This window comes from Bombyx mori, chromosome 25 (genome assembly GCF_030269925.1).
Source record: "Bombyx mori chromosome 25, ASM3026992v2".
Taxonomy (NCBI): domain Eukaryota; kingdom Metazoa; phylum Arthropoda; class Insecta; order Lepidoptera; family Bombycidae; genus Bombyx; species Bombyx mori.
In genome coordinates, this window is record NC_085131.1 from 10,093,743 (window position 1) to 10,114,286 (window position 20,544).

The 20,544-nt window shown below is 37.8% G+C and overlaps 2 protein-coding genes and 1 non-coding gene across 4 annotated transcripts; all 3 read left to right on the forward strand.

Annotated features, from left to right (window-relative positions):
* Positions 1-1,003: 1,003 nt before the first annotated feature.
* LOC101738960 (potassium channel subfamily K member 9) lies at positions 1,004-16,373 on the forward strand. Of its 2 annotated transcripts, none has more exons than XM_012689178.4 (8): positions 1,004-1,100; positions 1,604-1,731; positions 2,655-2,872; positions 4,507-4,681; positions 5,390-5,496; positions 6,196-6,314; positions 7,764-7,875; positions 14,481-16,373. In XM_012689178.4, exons 2-8 carry the CDS (start codon positions 1,605-1,607, stop codon positions 14,610-14,612), a joined length of 990 nt encoding a protein of 329 aa, XP_012544632.2. In that variant the 5' UTR covers positions 1,004-1,100; position 1,604; the 3' UTR covers positions 14,613-16,373. The 2 variants fall into 2 exon arrangements, with proteins under 2 accessions (XP_012544632.2, XP_021202543.2); XM_021346868.3 differs by having other exon boundaries at positions 1,077-1,189.
* On the forward strand, positions 12,094-12,286 carry LOC119630612 (U2 spliceosomal RNA). Its single transcript, XR_005246336.1, has one exon. It is a non-coding gene; the product is annotated as a U2 spliceosomal RNA (small nuclear RNA).
* Positions 16,374-17,340: 967 nt separating the features above from the next.
* LOC110384941 (uncharacterized) lies at positions 17,341-19,262 on the forward strand. Its single transcript, XM_021346860.3, has 3 exons — positions 17,341-17,464; positions 18,409-18,522; positions 19,104-19,262. The coding sequence occupies exons 1-3, from the start codon at positions 17,344-17,346 to the stop codon at positions 19,199-19,201; spliced, it is 333 nt and encodes a 110-aa protein (XP_021202535.2). The 5' UTR covers positions 17,341-17,343; the 3' UTR covers positions 19,202-19,262.
* The last annotated feature ends 1,282 nt before the right edge of the window (positions 19,263-20,544 follow it).

The window sequence follows — 20,544 nt, forward strand, 5'->3', positions numbered from 1 at the left end:
TATTATACACAAGGATATCTCATATCACGATATCCTTGTAGTTGCAACAGAAAACATGCAAATTGTTGACAAAGAATAAAGGGAATTAAAATTAGATGTTTCCGTGTCTAATTTATTGTCAACTTCTAGTTCAATGTCTGAAACTTTTATGGTAGATAAATTTTGGAGTGCAGACAGCCAAATCTGTGATGCGAATAGCAAACCAAGCTATGGCAATTTGTCCCGATTTGTGAAGCAAATGACGATACTACCTTTGTCAAACGCCAAAGTAGAAAGAATAATTTCTAATATTCATAGGATTAAAAATCAAGATCGAAATCGATTTAATACTATGAATGTTGCTGCAATCATGCATGGAAAAGAGGGGCTACGACAGTTGATGACGCACATTTGATCCTGACAGAACTATTATCAAGTTATTGGACTCAAAACAACTTTATGAAAATGTTACCCAACATAAAGAGAAGAATTTTAAGTTAAAGTTTCATTTTATTATTTTTATTTTGTAATTATATTTTTATTTAGAATTTAATTTAAAAAAAAGAACATTGGTCTCTTTAATTAATTGTGGTTTCTTTTTATTATTTTATTGATTAATCAAGAAGATTCATGTTTTTACATTTTACTTTACTGGTGGTAATTTATTTTACTGGTGGTAGGACCTCTTGTGAGTCCGCGCGGGTAGGTACCACCACCCTGCCTATTTCTGCCGTGAAGCAGTAATGCGTTTTGGTTTGAAGGGTAGGGCAGCCGTTGTAACTATAACGAGATCTTAGAACTTATATCTCAAGGTGGGTGGCGCATTTACGTTGTAGATGTCCATGGGCTCCAGTAACCACTTTACACCAGGTGGGCTGTGAGCTCGTCCACCGACCTAAGCAATAAAAAATAAATAAAAAAATAACACGACAGCAAAAAAAGTATAATAGATTTTGAGTATTTTTCGTTCTCTTTTGGTAGAATGTAGTAGATTTTAACCTCCACAAGCAGTAGATTCGTCAAATAAAATCTGGTCACACTGATAGGTGGGACCATAGATTATACACAATAATATTTGAGACCACTTTATTTAAACGAGTAATTTTAAATGAAATTAAGAGGCAAGTTTGTGATCTGATCAGTACTTTTTTTAAGCTAATTGGCTTACATTAATTTATTGTTGTTTATGAGTAGGCGCTGTTTATTTATGGTATCAACAACTCTTATCTTTCATTTTAGAAAAAAAAATAGCCGTACGCCCGCTTCGCTGGGCATTTAAAATTAACATTATTATTTATTGTCATTATTATAGGGAGTCCAAAACTCTTAAAAATATTAGCCTATCCATTAAGTACATGTATTTTCTACATGGATACCAAGTTTCAAGTCAATCGGACGCATGGTTCAGTAGTTCTAACGGAACATCCGTAAAAACCACTGTAGATTTTTAAATTAATATAGATATCAGACCTATATCAAGTTAATTACAAAATAGGTATATTTGTAACAAATATACGATAAGATTTAATAATGCTATAAATACTTACAGGCAAGAAAACATCTTGAATAAAATGCACTGACATACATATCCCTGCACTATAAAATGTAAACATTTTTTTTGTAGCATGAAGCGGCAGAATGTACGAACATTGTCACTTGTGGTTTGCACTTTTACGTATCTTCTCATCGGAGCAGCGGTCTTTGATGCATTGGAGTCAGACACCGAAAGTAAAAGATTAGAGGTGCTGTCAGGTAAAATCCTGCACTCACACATTTAAGTATGTTATTTTAAGTCCAATGATTTGAATAGGATTAGAAACTGACACCACGAGATTTAGATTTACTTAATGCATAACATTTTTCTCTTTTGTTTTGTTACTGGCATTTGAAATTTTAATTTACTATTGAAAATAACATGTTTAAAAAAATATAATAATGATAACTTTTATATCTGCTGTTATATAACTGTTATATTTGTTTATATGTGTTAATCTGCAATCAATTTTTACACTACAAGCAGATAAGCTGATGCAAAAGACTGGATTTAAAAGTTAATTGTGCAATTGTGAAGTCTATAAACAAAGATCAATATTTATATTTTTAAAAATTTGATTTTACTGGTGGTAGGTGGTAGGTGGTAGGACTTGTGAGTCCGCACGGGTAGGTACCACCACCCCGCCTATTTCTGCCGTGAAGCAGTAATGCGTTTCGGTTTGACTAAACTGAGACCTTAGAGCTTATATCTCAAGGTGGGTGGCGCATTTGCATTGTAGATGTCTATGGGCTCCAGTAACCATTTAACACCAGGTGGGCTGTGAGCTCGTCCACCCATCTAAGCAATAAAAAAAAAACTAAGAGTTGAGTACGGCTTGATGTATAGTTTGCAACTTCTTTGCAGAAGATAGTGTGCCAGGTTGTTTGGTTGATTGTTAAATCGCCATTTGTCTTTGCCACTGGAACCCATAGACACACCAAAAAACTGCCCACCTTGAAAAATGAAGTCAAAGAATATCATTAGAATGATTATTCTACTCATAAAGTTGTAATATTCTGGGGCACACAGTTTGGGGCCATAATTGTCAATATTGCACTAATAGTAACAATGTATGTATGTATTTCAGTTTTCTTTATTTCAATTACATGTTTCTGCTATAATTTTTTGTATGCCATTCCAGACATGAAAAATGGCTTATTACGCAAATATAATATAAGTGCTGAAGACTACCATGTGATAGAAATAGTATTGATAGAGAATAAGCCCCACAAAGCTGGTCCACAGTGGAAGTTCGCAGGAGCATTCTATTTTGCCACTGTCGTTTTAGCTATGATTGGCTATGGACATTCCACACCTGTTACTGTAGGAGGAAAGGCTTTTTGTATGGCCTATGCCATGGTAAGATTTCAGATATAAAGTTAAAACATTTTTCCAATATAAATGAATGCTAATTAATAGTTGGTCTTTTAAAGATGAGCTTCAATTGATATTTTGATCTCATCTCAAAACAACATTCAATTTTAACATCTAGTACTCTTTTCTAATGTAAGGGTAACATGCAAGACAAGAACAATTACAGTCCAACATATTTTTGACATAGATAGTGACTGCAACCATGTGAACCTGGACTGTTTGGTATTATAGTCAGAATCACTAACCACACAGACTAAAAGGAATATTCATAATTTAGTAGCTATGGGCTCTAGTAAACAATTGTAGATTTATGAGAGCTAAAATGCAAATCTTTAGTTTTTTTTATTGCCTGATGGTGAATTGTCATTGGTGCTTATAGATAAAAGAAATGCCAAGGGCACAGCTAAGTTGCTGCCCTTAAAATTACTTTAAATTATTATTTTCTCCACACCTATGCTGATAGCCTTGAGAGGCTATTTCAGCTTCTCCTTGACATGTAGGTGAGCTCACGGGGCTCTAAACGGGAGTGTTGCTAATACTGGCCCTAGCAAGAGCAGTGCTTCGCAGAATTTACCACCGGATCGGAAACGCGACCCTTTGAGAAGATCCGGTGAGAAACTCAGTGGGCTTTATTATATCACAAATCCTTGTTACTTATATACTGATTACTTATTTGATCGCCCGTATTCTAACAATTTAAGAAAAAGCCGTAATTACATATTATCACTTTGCTGTCCGCATGTTTCGTAAAAATATATTCGTTTGACACCACTGTGGTGTGACCAGAATTTAGCCATTGTCTGGCGCACGACAGTGACACGACTGTGGTGTTGCCGGGTGGCAGTGTTATTATTGCAGCTCCACTTTGTTAATTCTTGTTAATTCTCCACTGGTGCATTCGTATGAAGCGATGCACCGATGTTCGAATCCCGCAGGCGGGTACCAATTTTTCTAATGAAATACGTAGGTACTCAACAAATGTTCACGATTGACTTCCACGGTGAAGGAATAACATCGTGTAATAAAAATCAAACCCGCAAAATTATAATTTTCGTAATCACTAGTGGTAGGACCTCTTGGGAGTCCACACGGGTAGGTACCACCACCCTGCCTATTTCCGCCGTGAAGCAGTAATGCGTTTCGGTTCGAAGGGTGGGGTAGCCGTTGTAACTATACTGAGACCTTAGAACTTATATTTCGAGGTGGGTGGCGCATTTACGTTGTAGATGTCTATTGGCTCCAGTAACCACTTAACATCAGGTGGGCTGTTAGCTCGTCCATCCATCTAAGCAATAAAAAAAAATCCTAATGGAATTAGGTTCAATTAGGAATCAATTTTATTTTACTACAATTGCTTTATCGCAGCGTTTGTTATTCCTTCCCTGTAGAAGTCAACCTTGAATATTTGTGAAGTGCGTACCTAATTAGAAAAATTGGTGTCGCCTGCCTCCGGGATTCGAACACCGTTGCATCGCTTAATATACGTACACCGGACGTCTTGTCCTTTAGGCCACGACGACTCCGAATGATGTGAAAATGTTGAAACGCAGCCTTTTATTACATGATAAAAACAACAAATAATATTCTGAACTGATATTCGTTTGTTTCTTCCTTCACAGGTGGGTATACCCCTAGGGCTGGTGATGTTCCAGAGTATCGGGGAACGGTTAAATAAGTTCGCTTCAGTTGTGATTCGTAGAGCGAAATGTTATCTGCGTTGTAATACCACTGAAGCAACCGAAATGAATCTGATGTTTGCTACTGGAATGCTCTCATCAATCATAATAACTACAGGCAGGTATTCCTTATCTGTGGGTAGTAAAAAATCCATTCAATTTACGTATGCACTCCAATGTTCATATGTCGTAATAATTTGAGAAGTTAATCGTTTTTTCTGAAGCTTGCTCGCTTTTTCCTGGTGGTAGGACCTCTTGTGAGTCCGCGCGGGTAGGTACCACCACCCTGCCTATTTCTGCCGTGAAGCAGTAATGCGTTTCGGTTTGAAGGGTGGGGCAGCCGTTGTGATTATACTTGAGGCCTTAGAACTTATATCTCAAGGCGGGTGGCGCATTTACGTCGTAGATGTCTATGGGCTCCGGTAACCACTTAACACCAGGTGGGCTGTGAGATCGTCCACATATCTAAGCAATAAAAATAAAAAAAACTTCAATTTATGTATGCACTTCAATGTTCATATATCGTAATAATTTGAGAAGTTAATCGTTTTCTCAGAAGCTTGCTCGCTTTTTACTGGTGGTAGGACCTCTTGTGAGTCCGCGCGGGTAAGTACTACCACCCTGCCTATTTCTGCCGTGAAGCCGTAATTGTGTTTCGGTTTGAAGGGTGGGGAAGCCGGTGTAACTATACTTGAGACCTTAGAATTTATGTCTCAAGGTGGGTGGCGCACTTAACACCAGGTGGGCTGTGAGCTCGCCCACCCATCTAAGCAATAAAAAAGCACAGAAAGTATGGATAAAGTTGTTTTTTACGTGTTTTGTTTAGGAGCCGCCGTATTCTCTCGGTACGAAGGCTGGAGCTACTTCGATAGTTTCTATTACTGCTTCGTGACGCTGACCACCATCGGCTTCGGAGACTACGTCGCTCTGCAAGTGAGGAATTACGTATTTGAATAATTTATAATTATTTAAAACCTAGTGTGAAAAGAAACTTAAACGTCAATAAATGACTGATAGAGATCAGAATACGCTCTGCTGTACCTATATCTACATGTACACATGGCGGAGTGAAAAGCTATTTGGTTTAAGCGACATTTACCTTTCTAATTAAAGGACTATTTTTTGTATTAGCATCAACAATTCGATGTTTTTAATTGAACTTCAATTAAGTTTACTCCGCTCCAATGAACGAATCAAACCACAGCCAATAAACTTTTCCTTTCCTTTAATATAATCCCATTTGATTAATCTCAAATTACTGTACGTCATCTTATTTCGCTTCACATATTTTTAATATTATAACAGAATAAAGAGATATAAAACTTGGCTTAAAGGTCTCGATACCAGGCCATAAAATCTTCACAAAAAAGCCATATTTATAAAAAGAAGAACAAGAACAGCAGCTATTGACATCGTTTCCTGCTTCACCGGATAGGGATGTGCAAGCGAATCGATTAACAACAAACAAAAACAATAAAGTAAAAACATGTTTTTTTGGTCAAGTTTTAAATAAATTAGAATTAATTAACTGTAAATCTACAGTTTACATAAATCGTTTACCAATAATACTTTTAACCCGCATCTACATTACTACATATATTTATATATATTATTATATTTCTGTTTTCCCAGAACGATCAAGCCTTGACCAGTAAACCCGGATATGTGGCCTTGAGTCTCGTCTTCATATTGTTCGGGCTGGCCGTTGTCGCCGCCAGCATCAACTTACTCGTTCTCAGATTCATGACCATGTAAGTACCCTGCCTGTATTGGAACCGTTATCGAAGCCGAAACAGGACGACTACCAATGGTTTGTATGGAAAGGCAAGCATTACGGCTGCATGGACTCGGTTAAGGTCACAGCGGGCCTTAATCGATTTTTTGGGCTAGTAACTTATTCCCATCTTAAATTGAGGACCACCTCCTCCTTGCATCGATAATCCTCAATGCTGATGGTCGTGGTCTCATGAGACTTTCTTGGGAAAACACACATAGTGGGTTCCCGCGTTTTTCCACAGCAGTGCTTTTGGAAGAGATTTAGTTCTTCCGCTGAAGTCATATTTGGGTCCGGCTAAATATATTAAATTATTCAAACCAGCGCACTTCATTCTGTTTAAAATTGCTTTACTCACATCATTTACATTTCCTACACTAGCGCTAACTATTTCGGTGAATCTTCCAACATTAACTTGTCCCCTATAAAGGCCATAGATAATACACATAAAAGGCAATCCTCCTTACTTCTACTTTTGAAAGTTTTTTACTATTTACATTTGACAGATTTTAATACCGATCACAAGATATAATGTCATTTGTGGCAAAGGGTTGTATTTTTTTTATATATTTTTTTTATTGCTTAGTTGGGTGGACGAGCTCGCAGCCCACCTGGTGTTAAGTGGTTACTGGAGCCCATAGACATCCAACGTAAATGCACCACCACCTTGAGATATAAGTTCTTAGGTCTCAAGTATAGTTACAACGGCTGCCCCACCCTTCAAACCGAAACGCATTACTGCTTCACGGCAGAAATAGGCAGGGTAGTGGTACCCACCCACCACCCTCAAGAGGTTCTACCACCAGTAATTACGCAAATTATAATTTTGCGGGTTTCATTTTTATTACACGATGTGATTCCTTCACCGTGGAAATCAATCGTGAACATTTGTTGAGTACGTATTTCATTAGAAAAATTGGTACCCGCCTGAGATTCGAACACCGGTGCATCGCTCAACACGAATGCACTGGACGTCTTATCCGTTAGGCCATGACGACTTCAAAATACTGTATAGTAGTGTATATTTTATGGTTCGGTTGTTATGCTTTAAGTTATACCCATAGCATGGTTACCGTCGCCGTAATGATTTTCTTGTTCTTTGCCTAACTTAAATATGCACTATGTAGGTAGTTAGAAAAAAACAACTAAACTTCGACGAAAATACGTGTATGTTGAGGTAATGTGCTATAATGTAATTATCAAACAGCTTAATACATGATGATGATGGTATTATTGATCTGGTGGAATATAGTGACGTAGTAATAGTAATTTCTGAGATAATTAGTTTAAACAGTTACATTAATATTCGATAAATATTATGGTTGTCTTTAAAAAAATGTAGTAAACTAAGCAATCTACTGAGGCTCTCAAAATGTGATTGGATCAGCAGTTTGATGGCTAAAGTTGATTTAATTTAATTGAACAGGCAAGCCGAAGAGAACGCTCGAGACGAAGACAAAGAAGGTTCTAGAACATTGCTACCGATAGAGGGACACGGCATCGCGGCCCGGCAGCGTTCACACGACGACCAGGCGTCTGTAAGTTATCAGTTTGAGGATAAACCCACTTTGGCTTTCAAGCACTCCAGAACGCTCGAGACGAAGGCACCTCTCGCCGTCGGAGCAGAGTTCATCCATATCATCTGGAACCGTTGCGTTCATCGACAGTGCGTTTCCAGAGATCTTTTTTGCCACGTACCATCCGGTTTTGGAATGAGCTCCCCTCCACGGTGTTTCCCAAGCGCTATAACATGTCCTTCTTTAAAAGAGGCTTGTGGAGAGTATTATGCGGTAGGCAGCGGCTTGGCTCTGCCCCTGGGATTGCTGAAGTCCGTGGGCGACGGTAACCACTCACCATCAGGTGGGCCGTATTCTCGTCTGCCTACAAGGGCATTAAAAAAAAACATTACACCGTATCATCCAACTTTCCTGCCGCCACGCTCTGCTGGGTTTTTTTTTGCAACGAAGCTACTTAATGGGTCTTACGGTAGAAGTTGATTGATAGAAAATGTCACTTAGTGAAAAAGTCGCCATACCTCCTCTAGGTTTTTTTTTTTTTTTTATTATACATAGTCAGGTCATAAATTCTGTCACATGTTTAATGTAAAATAATTGAAACAAGTTTATTCATTATGTAACCATTCATATACCAAAATGAACTTAACAAAACATAGATTCTTATGACACTAAAGTTTATTCAAAATGACCTCCGTGATTTTGAATACAGGCCTTCAATCTGCGCGGCCAGTCGTCTATCGCAGCACGAACGAGGTCCATGTCAATATCGGCGGCTGCCTTAATCAAGGATGTCTTGAGTGACTCCAAATTGGGATGAGGCTTTGAGCACACCTTTTCCTCCAAGTGTTGCCATATCTTGTAATCTAACGGATTCAAATCTGGACTGGAGGAGGGCCAGTCTTCGTACCGGATGAAGTCGATTTCACGCGCCGCCAGCCAGTCTTGTGTGCTCTTCGCTCTATGAACTGGCGCCGAATTTTGTTGGAATACCCAGTGCCTGTTATTGAACATGGTATGAGAAACAGGTACCACAAGGTTCGTTAGGACTGTATTTTGATACACAACTGCATTCGTTTTTACACCTTTCTCACAAAAATGTACCTCTGTTAAGCCCCAATAAGAAACTCCCAACCATACCATGAGCGAGGATGGAAAATGACCTCGTTGGACACGCGGAATACGGTTGCTCGCTTCTTCACTACTGTGTGCGTACACCTTATCATTTTGTTTGTTGTGGCTCTCTTCTACAGTAAAAATTTTTTCATCCGAAAAAAGAATTTCCCGATATTTTTTTCCCTTTTTTTTTTTTTTTTTTTTTCCTACCTAAGCTGATAGCCCTAGCGGCTATTTCAGCGTAACCCTAACTTTAGTAGGTGAGCTCACGGGGCTCAAACCTGACGATGTTGCTAACACGAACCCTAGCAAGAGTCGTGCTTCGCAGAATCTACCACCGGATCGGAAACGCGACCCACTGAGAAGATCCGGCGAGAAACTCAGTGGGCTGTGTCTGAGAGTTAATTTACTCGTCGAGCCCTTCGTCGCAAGCGACGGGTTCGACGAGAACGGTGACCGGTGCTTGAAGTACCTAAAAGCACCGTTAGTGGATCAGGAGGATCCGAGATGACGTGTTTAGGGCGACGTCGACTGCTTTCCATTCTGTCCGCAGGATCGGGAATGTAGTTACCGGCGGCCACGATGAGAGGGTTCTCGTGTCGTGCCGCTTTATCGAAGTGGCGCATGGACGCCGACTGCAGATACTTACTGATGGACTCTAAGTCCAGGTCGTCATGGAGGTCGACGTTCCTGACGAACCACGGGGCTCCGACGGCTATCCTGCAAAAACGGGATTGAATAATTTGAAAGGATTTTAAGTGTATGCGGGCCGCGTGAGCGAACACTACACTTGCATAGGTCATGACGGGGCGTATGCAAGTTTTGTAGAGTGTCACCTTATTTCTAAGGGACATTTTACTTCGCCTACATATCATCGGGTAGAGACGTCCTAGGATGAAGGCGGCACGATCGCGTACCGTCTTGATGTGGGGGCGGAATGTCATCCTACTGTCGAGGGTGACGCCTAAATATTTGACCTTCGGGGCCCACGGTATGGGCTGGTCGTACATCGTGATTGGGCGAACGGCGGGGGCGGGGGTGTTGACGCGCCTAGTCGGGAGAGGGATGCTCAGCGTGGTGTTCGGAGGGCGACCCCTTTTGAAGAGCACCGCTGTGCTTTTCGTGGGGTTAATGTCGATGCGCCACTTCCGGAACCACTGTCCCATGGTGGTAGCTGCGGTCTGAAGTCGTCGATGAAGCAACGCCTTCTTCCTACACGAGTAGTAGATGGCGGTGTCATCGGCGAAGAGCGCCAGATGGGTCTCCGGAGACCGGGGTATATCGTTGATATACAAACTGAATAGTAACGGGGAGAGGGCGGAGCCTTGCGGGACTCCGGCTGTGACGTGACGGGGCCGGGAACGCGTTCCCTCGACTCGATATCGGAACGAACGGTTCGACAAGTAGTCTCGTATGATGAGCACGAGTCTGTCTGGCACTCCCATGTTATACAGTTTGTATATCAAACCGTTGTGCCAGACTTTGTCGAACGCCTTCGCTATATCGAAGAAGAGGGCTCCTGTCGGAATGGGTTTCCGCCTGTTCAGCCCTAGTAAGATGTGCTCCGTGAGGCGGTGCACTTGATGGACGCACGAGTGTCTGGCGCGGAATCCAAACTGCTCGTCTATAAGAATTTTATTCGCGGATACGAAGTCCCAGAGGCGTTTACGAAGGAGTTTTTTTTCCCGCGTACCGCTTCAACAAAGCGCGGCATCTCTTCAGTCTCAGGTCCATTAGACGAGCATTCAAACGATTTCCTGTTTTTCTTCGATATGCCCGAAGCCCTAAGTCTTCATTTAACACCCTTTTCACCGTGGTTCTGCTTAACCCCATCTGAAGGGCCAACAGTTTCTGCTTACGTTTGGGATTTCTTTGAATTCGCGCCTTCACAGCTTTTATCACTGCTGGAGTCCTAACAGACCGAGGGCGACCACTTCTTGACCTGTCATCTACACTAGAGTCTTCATTGTATCGTTTGATGGTACGATAAACGAATCTTTTGGTTATATTCAAGTTTTTCAGTATGTTAAAAATTTGAATTGGCGCGTAACCGCAACGATGCAACGCAATAACTGCAACACGGTCTTTTTTAAGCGTCCACTCCATATTTAAAAATGAGTAAAATTCTAAATGTATACTATTTTTATTTTCATGAACAATTCGAAATTCGGGTTCAATAAACTTTTTTGTGGCCAGCATTCTAAAAGAAAAGTTTTTACTGTGTGACAATACTTATGACCTGACTAGGTATAAGTGGGTGTGTGTGTGCGCGTGATGGTATCAAGTTTCGAGGAGGTGATTTGCGCGACCGGCTGTATTGTATGTAGGTGTGTTGTGTTGTATGTACCGAATGTGTCGAATTTTCTTCAGTATTTTTTTTAAATATATTGTATTCAGCGTTGGCCTATAAAAAAATATGAAGACCGGTGTATGTCGTGTCGCGTGGTGTATAACGATGTTCAAATCCCGAAGACAGGCACCATTTTTCTAATGAAACTCGAACTACTTTAAGCTTCCTGTGGACGAGCTCATGACCCGCCTGATGTTAAGTGGTTACCGGAGCTCATAGACATCAAAAACGTAAATGCCGCCACCCACCTTGAGACATAAGTTCTAAGGTCTCACTTTTAACAGTGCCTCGCTCTTAAAATCGAAACGCTTGGTATTTTCCTGCGAGATTCGAACACTTGATCTATTATGTTTTCGATATATCAAAACATAAAGATTTAATCTCGCAAACTTTCAATTAGCTTAGCCCTAAACTAAATTTCGTATTATTTTTTTGGAACATATCTTCTTATCATTCACAATCATCGTTATTTATATAAAGCTTCATCAGCAGGAGAGTAACAAAATGAATCTTAATATTTAAAGTGCCTTAATGAACACTTCTTTCGTTAAGGCCTATTATTTTATTTATTTATGTACACACAACAAAGAAGACATAGTACAATATATAAAACCAATAATAATTAAATGAACCAAAATTTATGCGAAATGTAAACATTAATACTATTTACGAAGTGTACCGCTAGATGTCGCTGTTCGTTTTCTTTTCAATTCCTAACTCGCGATGACGAGATGCACCGCGTTCGAATGACCTTTCCCGAGTATTTCTGTAAAGGTATCGCTTCTCGGCCTTTTGGCTAAGATCAAAGTGTAGTATCTGTTCTTTTCAGCTTAATATCTGAAAGTTCCCGCATTGCGGGACCAGTATATTAAACTGATTTTTGCAAAATGACGGGAAGTTCGGGGCTCGCTCCACTCCTGTCACGGGTCGGCCTGGCATTGCAGTGCCGCCGGGATCGGCCCTCAGAAGAGTATATAATAATACCACAGGTCAGTAATGGACCTGTGTCGATCAATCGTTTTCCATGACCCGGGTCGATCGTGACCCATTCGTATAGTGATCGGGTCATAAAGATTCAATCATTTCGGTCACAACTCACATCTATTTAACATAAAAATGACCGAAGGATTGCGCGATCGATCTCGTTCTCACGTTAGAACGAGAATAAGGACTATGCGTAAGACTCCAAAAAGGACAGTTTTTATTTTTTTCGTAATCTGTATTGCTAATTGTTATAAAAAAGTAACTATACAATTATTATTTTTAAGATTTATTATCGTCACTTAAAATATTTTAGTAAAAGTGCAAACAACATACTAGGTATCGGGAATATACCGAAACGCTATCGCAAGTCAGTAGTCAGAGTCACCGATGCAATGATTAATTCATTCATTCTCAAAATTCAAATTTACTCCCGCGATTGACAAGTCGCGTGCGACCCGAAAGATCCCGCGCAATCCGGTTTATTTTGGATACAATCATGCAACGCACAACAAACAACAAGATTAATTCAAGGACATTCTGGTTATGTTCAGTATAGTACGCTATTTTTTACAATAAAATATATTTTCTATTTTTTAGTTGAATTTTATATAAAGCGTATTTTGTTAGTTTTCTGAAACTATTATGAATTTTTAATTTTTTAGCTGATATTCAATTTTGTTTTTTCTCAATTTTTTTTAAATATTAATTGTCGTCGATCTTTAATAAGTTTCGTTCGAGTTAATCCGACATTTTGAAGGGGGTCAAAATCATGTTCAAAGATTCCGTTACATACTAACGTACATACGTCTGAAGCTAATAAAAGCGTATTAATTAAAACTACATAACATCTAGTGAACTCGGGACCTTGTTGTCCACACCTAGTCTATAAAAGTAAAAAAAAAAACACGTTTATGCGTAATAATATATTTTCTTTTATTCCTGTTTGGTACCGGTTTGGATATTATTTTTCTTTTTTCTTTTTTATTGCTTCGATGGGTGGACGAGCTCACAGCCCACCTGATGTTAAGTGGTTACTGGAGCCCATGGACATCTACAACGTAAATGCGCCACCCACCTTGAGATATAAGTTCTAAGATCTCAGTATAGTTACAACGGCTGCCCCACCTTTCAAACCGAAACGCATTACTGCTTAACGGCAGATATAGGCAGGGCGGCATTTTTAGCGCGATGTTATACAATTACTGTATTGTCATCGGTCCTAGATGCGTGTGAAAATTGTCAAGTCAATCGGACATTATAAGTCATTAAAAATGACGTTCAAGGATTCTGTTACATATAAACATAGACACCAAGCAGATAAAAGTGTGTTCATAACTTTATAGAAAAAGTTCGTAGCTCGCGTTATCGTCATTAAAAATAATAATATAACGAAATGAATTAATTATGCTTTAAAAGTCTGCTTTGTTATAATCGCATTGAAACTGCCTTTTTGGGTTTGGTCTTAACGTGACTGACGTATATACTTTGAGAGCAAAACTATTTTGTTGTCAGGTTCTCTAAGATCCTCCAGCCTTACTTCAAGCCAATCTGATTGAAAACAAACTTATTTAGAATAATTTCTATAAACAAAATCTCAACCTAAAATTGACATCAGCATTAACCGCCTTTTAAGTCAAGTTTTTAGTTAACCTGATTACTACATCACGGGGTCCGTGTTTGAGGTCCGGTCGTAATCTATACATTTGGTGAAGTTGTTGATTTTTGAGCCGCTCCGGCTCCGCTCGGGACTTTAACAAAAATTTCAACGAGATATGACGTTGTTTTATTTTTTTAAATAAAAGAACACTTATTGCGGCATAACTACAATAGTTAGACATATGCTGTCGCGACACTTTTTGTAAATAATAAAGTCTTCTACAAAGTCGTAGTACATTATTTTATTCTATCATCAATAGTTTTCGCAGGGCACGCGATGTAAAGAATACTTTTGGGTAATTTTATTACACCTTGGGTTACATTATTGGACTTTTAGTAAGGATCCCTAATTTTTTTTAAAAATTTATAGCTTATGTCACTCGGGAATAGTGTAGCTTCCAAACAGTGAAAGAATTTTTCAAATCGGTTCGGTAGTTTCGGAGCCTATTCAATACAAACAGACAAATCTTTCCTCTTTATAATATTAGTATAGGAGATCACTAAAATCAGTATTTTCTTTCAGGTATGCTCGTGCAACTGTTTGGGCAATAAGCAGTGTGAGAGCGGAGCTTTACTCGAAGCTCCTACCCGACCTTATCGTCTGCGAGCGCGGGCGTCTCTCACCCAAGACATCATCGAACGAGCTTCCGTTTAAGTCAAGTTTACTTCTTAATAATAAATTACAAAATCTATCTTTTAACATTATGAACTAGCCAAAGAAATTTGTTTGTTGGTGAGATTGCTATAGTTACGCGGAGCAGCTCATATCTGGTGTCCAAAGTTGATCAGATTAGAGATGAGTCGGATTTATTAGAACAGATCCGAGTATTAGGTATTTTACGAGATTAGGCTGCACCTAATCCCATTTTGTCAATGAGTATAATCAACCTGTTCCACCTAATCTTTGTATTCTTAAAACGTAAAATAGAATGTTCAGCATACGTTCCCACCTGTTCCTGCGCTATCTACTCACTTACTCGGTGCAACGTATCTCACAATTCTTAAATGCCTAATCCTAATCTTTCAAATAATGATCCAACGATCACATTAATCAAATATTAATAACGAACTAGGAACTTGAGATTAGGAATAGGCAGATAGAGATTGCTTGCTAAGTAAAGTATTGGTTGTGAATGAGATTAGGAAGATTATGTGGATTAGGTATTTCTTAAGATTAGGAACAGGTGGACCTAATATCTGATTTACCTAGTACGACCCAACTCTAGACCAGATATCACAGACCCCAGGATTTACGTCAGTCGCCTTGAGACACGAGTCAAAATCTGCCTTGTATTAAAACGTATCAGCTAGTGCGTAGCTGGTATAGACTTCTAGGCTACCAGCGAATTGGGGGGGAAAAAAATTGTGTCGATATATTTATTATATATATGTATTGAATATACTACTTATCAAAAGTTATTTCTAGTCGTTAAAGTTTAATTCCAAATACAACTTTATTAATTATTAAAATAAACTACGATAACTATGAACTTTGAACATATAAAATATAATAAAGAAATATTACTAAATAATAATGACATAATACACAAAAATATTTCAATAATACAATAATTAATAATGTATAAATATTGTAATAATACAACATGCTGTTATACAAATTGATGTATATTATTATGTATTTAGAAAAATTGCAACAGATTAAAATGTATGTGTACTCTAAAATCCACCTGTTCAATCATTATGATCTATCCAGTGAATATAATCAAACATTATATAGATTCAAAGAGACAAATTAGATTCAATTTCCAAGCATTATGGCTTTATTCGTAAGTTATCGAAGCTTTATAAGACAACTAAAAATGATATTCAGAATGAAAATGAATATGACTGTTACTGTTACTATAATTTTTAATTTATAAGTAAAAATGCTTCTTGTGTCAAAACTCATGTGTGTGCCAATGACTTATTGTCAGTGATCAAAAATCGATAGGATGGAGTATGTTGTATACTGTTTGATTGGCGATTTATATACTTCTAATATTTGTAGATGTGTAAAACGCGGTCAAGTCTATTTAAAAAAAAATCGCTTTGATACGGATTCATGTGTCATTTTTTTTTATTGTTAGAGAGTCTTTAAGGAAAAATATGAACGTTTTATTATAAAAGTTGGAGATAAAAACAGCCGACCTTTTGTTGAAATTTAACTTTAAAATGTATTTGTTATTGAATTAATTTTTTTGTATCATATTTTTTTGCACATAATGGTGCATAATGATTTACTGTGATAAAGTGATCTCATTTTTATAAGATAAATAATTACCTTTTACAAGTATTAAATTTATCGTACATTTTTATTTACACTTGATTGATAATTTTAATTGTCAAACAAAATACTTAGTCCGTATGTTCGTATGGGTTAATAAACTTTCCAAATAAACTATATTGTAAAAATATATAACCATGATTTATTTCCTTTAATAATATATTTAATTTAAAATTTTAAAAAAATGCTTAAATATCAAATCGAACTAACAATTAATTACATTTTTTTTATACCGTAGATGCTGATCTGGAAATTAGAGCGAAGTTATAAAATTATTGTATTGTCATCGGTCCTTGATGCTTGGGCAAATTTTCAAGTTAATTTAACGTATTAAAGTAGGTCAAGATGACATTCACAGGCTCCATTACACACAAACATACACATATCAAGCTAATAATATCGTGTAAAAAATTATCTGTATAATTGATTTTACATATAGATTGGCATATTTGTAAACCTTGCACGGGCAGATAACATAATTATGCCCATTTCTGTTGGCAAGCAGTCCTGCGTTCCGGTTTGAAAGAGGAGACGCCTGGTAATAAAATTGACATCGTGGCTCTGATAACAACTTAGCACTAGGCGGGCCGTGAGCTCGTACGCCCAACTACAGACTAAAGGAGAGGAATGATAGTACAATCAACAGTCTAACATTATTTGTGACTAGCTGTACCCGTCCGCTTCGCTGGGCATATAAAATTAACATTATTATTTCTCACCCCCACAAAGATTCTCATCATTAACGCCCCCGCAACTGGTGTAGGGAGTCCAATACTCAATATAAATATTAGCCTATCCATTAAGTACAGGTATTTTCTACATGGATACCAAGTTTCAATTCAATCGGATGCATGGTTCAGTAGTTATAACGGAACATCCGTAAAAACCACTGTAGATTTATATATTAGTATAGATTTAAGACAGTGAACTAGGTACCCAAAAGTTCAGTGAACTTCTTTAATTACTTCATTCCAGTCAAACGCTAATGAGGGTCAGTTCCTAAAAATTACTGTCACTGACCTACGACTAATTAGCTACGTACCTAACTAATACAAACCTCACATATATATTTAAACGGACACGCTCTGATAGCATTCACAAAATGGATATCGGAAGGATAGGTCAAGGATTTTTGTTAGCCTGTCTCCTGCTTCACATCAATGCACTGTTCGTCAAGAATTCTGTGAATACTGGAATTGAGGCAGTAAGGAAAGCACCTCGATGTGAGTATTTATTTCCACGTATCTCAAGCACGTACCGTACTGGAATATGTTAAGTAAATTTTGGTATTGAAAGATTAAGTTCACCCTATCCTAAGAACAGTGACGTAAAATTACAGATAGCAATAACTTTTTATAGTTCTGAAACGGGAAGAACCCGAGAAGCCACGTCCAGCGGCTTTGTTTCATTTTCCCACATTTTTACAGTATCACAGATGCTAAACAGTTAATAAACCACCGTTATTACACATTTAAGAAGAAATAATAAGTAAAGAAAATGAAACTTCGCACAACTTCGCTTCTCGCGTTCCCAACAAAAAGCTTTTATGCTTATTCTAGGGAAAACAGCCATATATAGATAAGCGACCAGCAGTAGTTTTTAGACATTTATCTCCTCGTGTACCTCACATCCAGTACCGAGTCACCTGAAGGCAAATACTAGTTAGCCTCAAGAATGGTGGTTGTTCTTAGCAGATCCTAACTCTCACTCAAGACGTCACATGCGGTGTTGAATGCGAAATATCAATTGCATCTGTTTAACTCCATATAGCGATCACTCATCTCTGGTATTGAACCCTATGTCCTGTCTCTGTGCAGCACCAGTTTTCTTGCTAAAGCAATAAAAAATAACTAAACGCTTAAGAATGACGATATAACAAAATTATGATCGTCGACGCTGACTTAGTATGGCGTTATTACTATGCAATTAATTTTATTCAATAAAACTCCTAATAGATCTTAGCCTGACTGCGGCAGCTTCTTTTTCAACATCTAACAACATCAACAACGGAACCATAAGATTTTTGAGCGAACTTAAATATTATACCATTTTAAAGTGTACTTACAAACAATCGCGCCCTAAATAGCAAAGGTTATTCGGGATTTTTCACCTTCAAATAAATAGTTCAACAAAACGATAATATTAATTTAAATGAATTAAATTTTAGGGAATTTACCTTGGCTCTGGATCGGTATGTGGTGTAATGGGTGTCCTCCTAGAGGCTGCGAAGACGATGAAGCTATCATTCATGGCTACTGTTGTGGTTGTGCATATCCTTTAGGTGAGCGAGTTATTATGATCATACAGAGAAACTTGGAAGTTTACTTCTTAACCACCCATCCTCGTCCTTAATTTGGTCAGAGAATTTGGAATGTTCCGCTTCTTATTTGATTCGAGATGGTATTTTTACTATAATAACATCATTCATTCCTAGTAGATCTGACTGACACAATTCAAAGTACTTTTAAGGCTTAATATGACATTTATTATTACACAGGCTGAAAGTGATTTTCTTATCGCCTTCTTAGGCAGACGAAGATATGGGCTTGATGGTGACGGTGAATGGTCACCGATGCTCATAGATATACCGCTGAAGACATTAGTCTTGCTTGAAGAAATGAATGTAGAATGAAGTTCGTTCTAAGCCCATGGCAAAATAGATCTGTGGAAACGCACCATACAATGAATGGATTGGTTCTAGATAGCAACTCATGTCTCTCAATTTCCTTCAGGTCACTTACCCCCCCCTCCCTCGACCGGGTATCCGTAAACGGATTCCCTAGGGTTCAAAAAGGCCACTTTTCTCCGAAGTTCAAACGAATATCATGATACAATTTTAATGTATTTGTTATCCTCCTACAGATCAACTGCCAATAATCTGTCCCTCGTTCCTGCAGTGCCCACTCAATCTCCACGGTCTCTGTCACGACTACGAGTACATGATGAGATGCTGCTGTTAATTTCTTTTAATTATGATTTAATGTGTAAAGATAAACCTAAAATAAAACATCCTTTTCATAGCATACTGTTTTAATTTCTAATGAACCCTCGATACAGAAATTACAGGGGCCAGCGGACTCGACATTAAGTAAACTTAACCTTGATGTAATAATAGTATAAAAATAACGAATTATTACAGAAATAGACCGGAGTTAAATAAAATAATTTATATATTTAATAATAAAATCCCCACATCACAAATTGTTGTTTCATTCAGACGTTTAAATCAGTTTACAAAACTTAAAAAAATCTGATTCAACAATTAATAATGTAAAGCTTTGCAAGTAGGCAATAAAAAAAAAATAACTATCACATAGCCGTGATATTGAATATGTCTTTTAATTAATACTATATTACCTTCGATCAACAGTTCAAAATGGTGCTCAAATAAATATCGGAGTTACATTCAATTTGCAACTAAATCACATTAAACTTTATAAAGCAACAGGGATTTGTAGACTTTTTTTTTTAAACTGTTCATCGAAGCGTTAACTGCTTTTAAACTGCTACAAATTTACTGTGTTTATGTGTGTGTCTAAATCTAGGGGCGTTTAGCTATATCTACAATTCCGTGATCATCATTCGGATGAACACAAAATTTTCAACATAGCACAAAGGTTTACAGGCTTCGACATAACATTATTACAATGTAAATATTAAAACACCCAGTGCATATTTATATTAGTACCTCGAGTGATCATAAAATAAAAAACTTAACACAAGCTGGAATATAATAATATTGATAAAAAAAAATCTATAATTAGCCTATGCGTAATGGACAGTATAAGAAAGACAGATTTTTTTTTTAATTCTTCACTTAAGTTTTTTTTATGATGGTCACACACTGTCACAATGCTACTGTGGTATCACTGATTCTATAATCACACGTGTACATGGCCGTCGGAGAATTGTCGAAACACAGGTTTAGGTATATTGCTTTTTAATTAAATGTTCGTTATTCAATGAAATTCTGCTTGGTCCCTCACGGCGATCCAAACATTTTATATAAATTATCGATAGCCACAGACAAATCTGGCACGACTCCTATCGGGCCACTAAGCTCGACGAATCTATTAAATATTCGCCTTATACGATCGAAACAAAATCGAACTTTGTATCTATTACAATTAGGTTGGTTTTCGCTCGATCACATGTGCATGGAGTTACAAATACTATAATACATACATAGCGTATGACGCCCCAAGTCCCAGTGTGCGACCACCGGAACATTAGCTAATTCCTTACGAATATGGTACAAGGCCCGTTCCTATACAATGTTAGGCCGCTTTCAGACTATGCTATA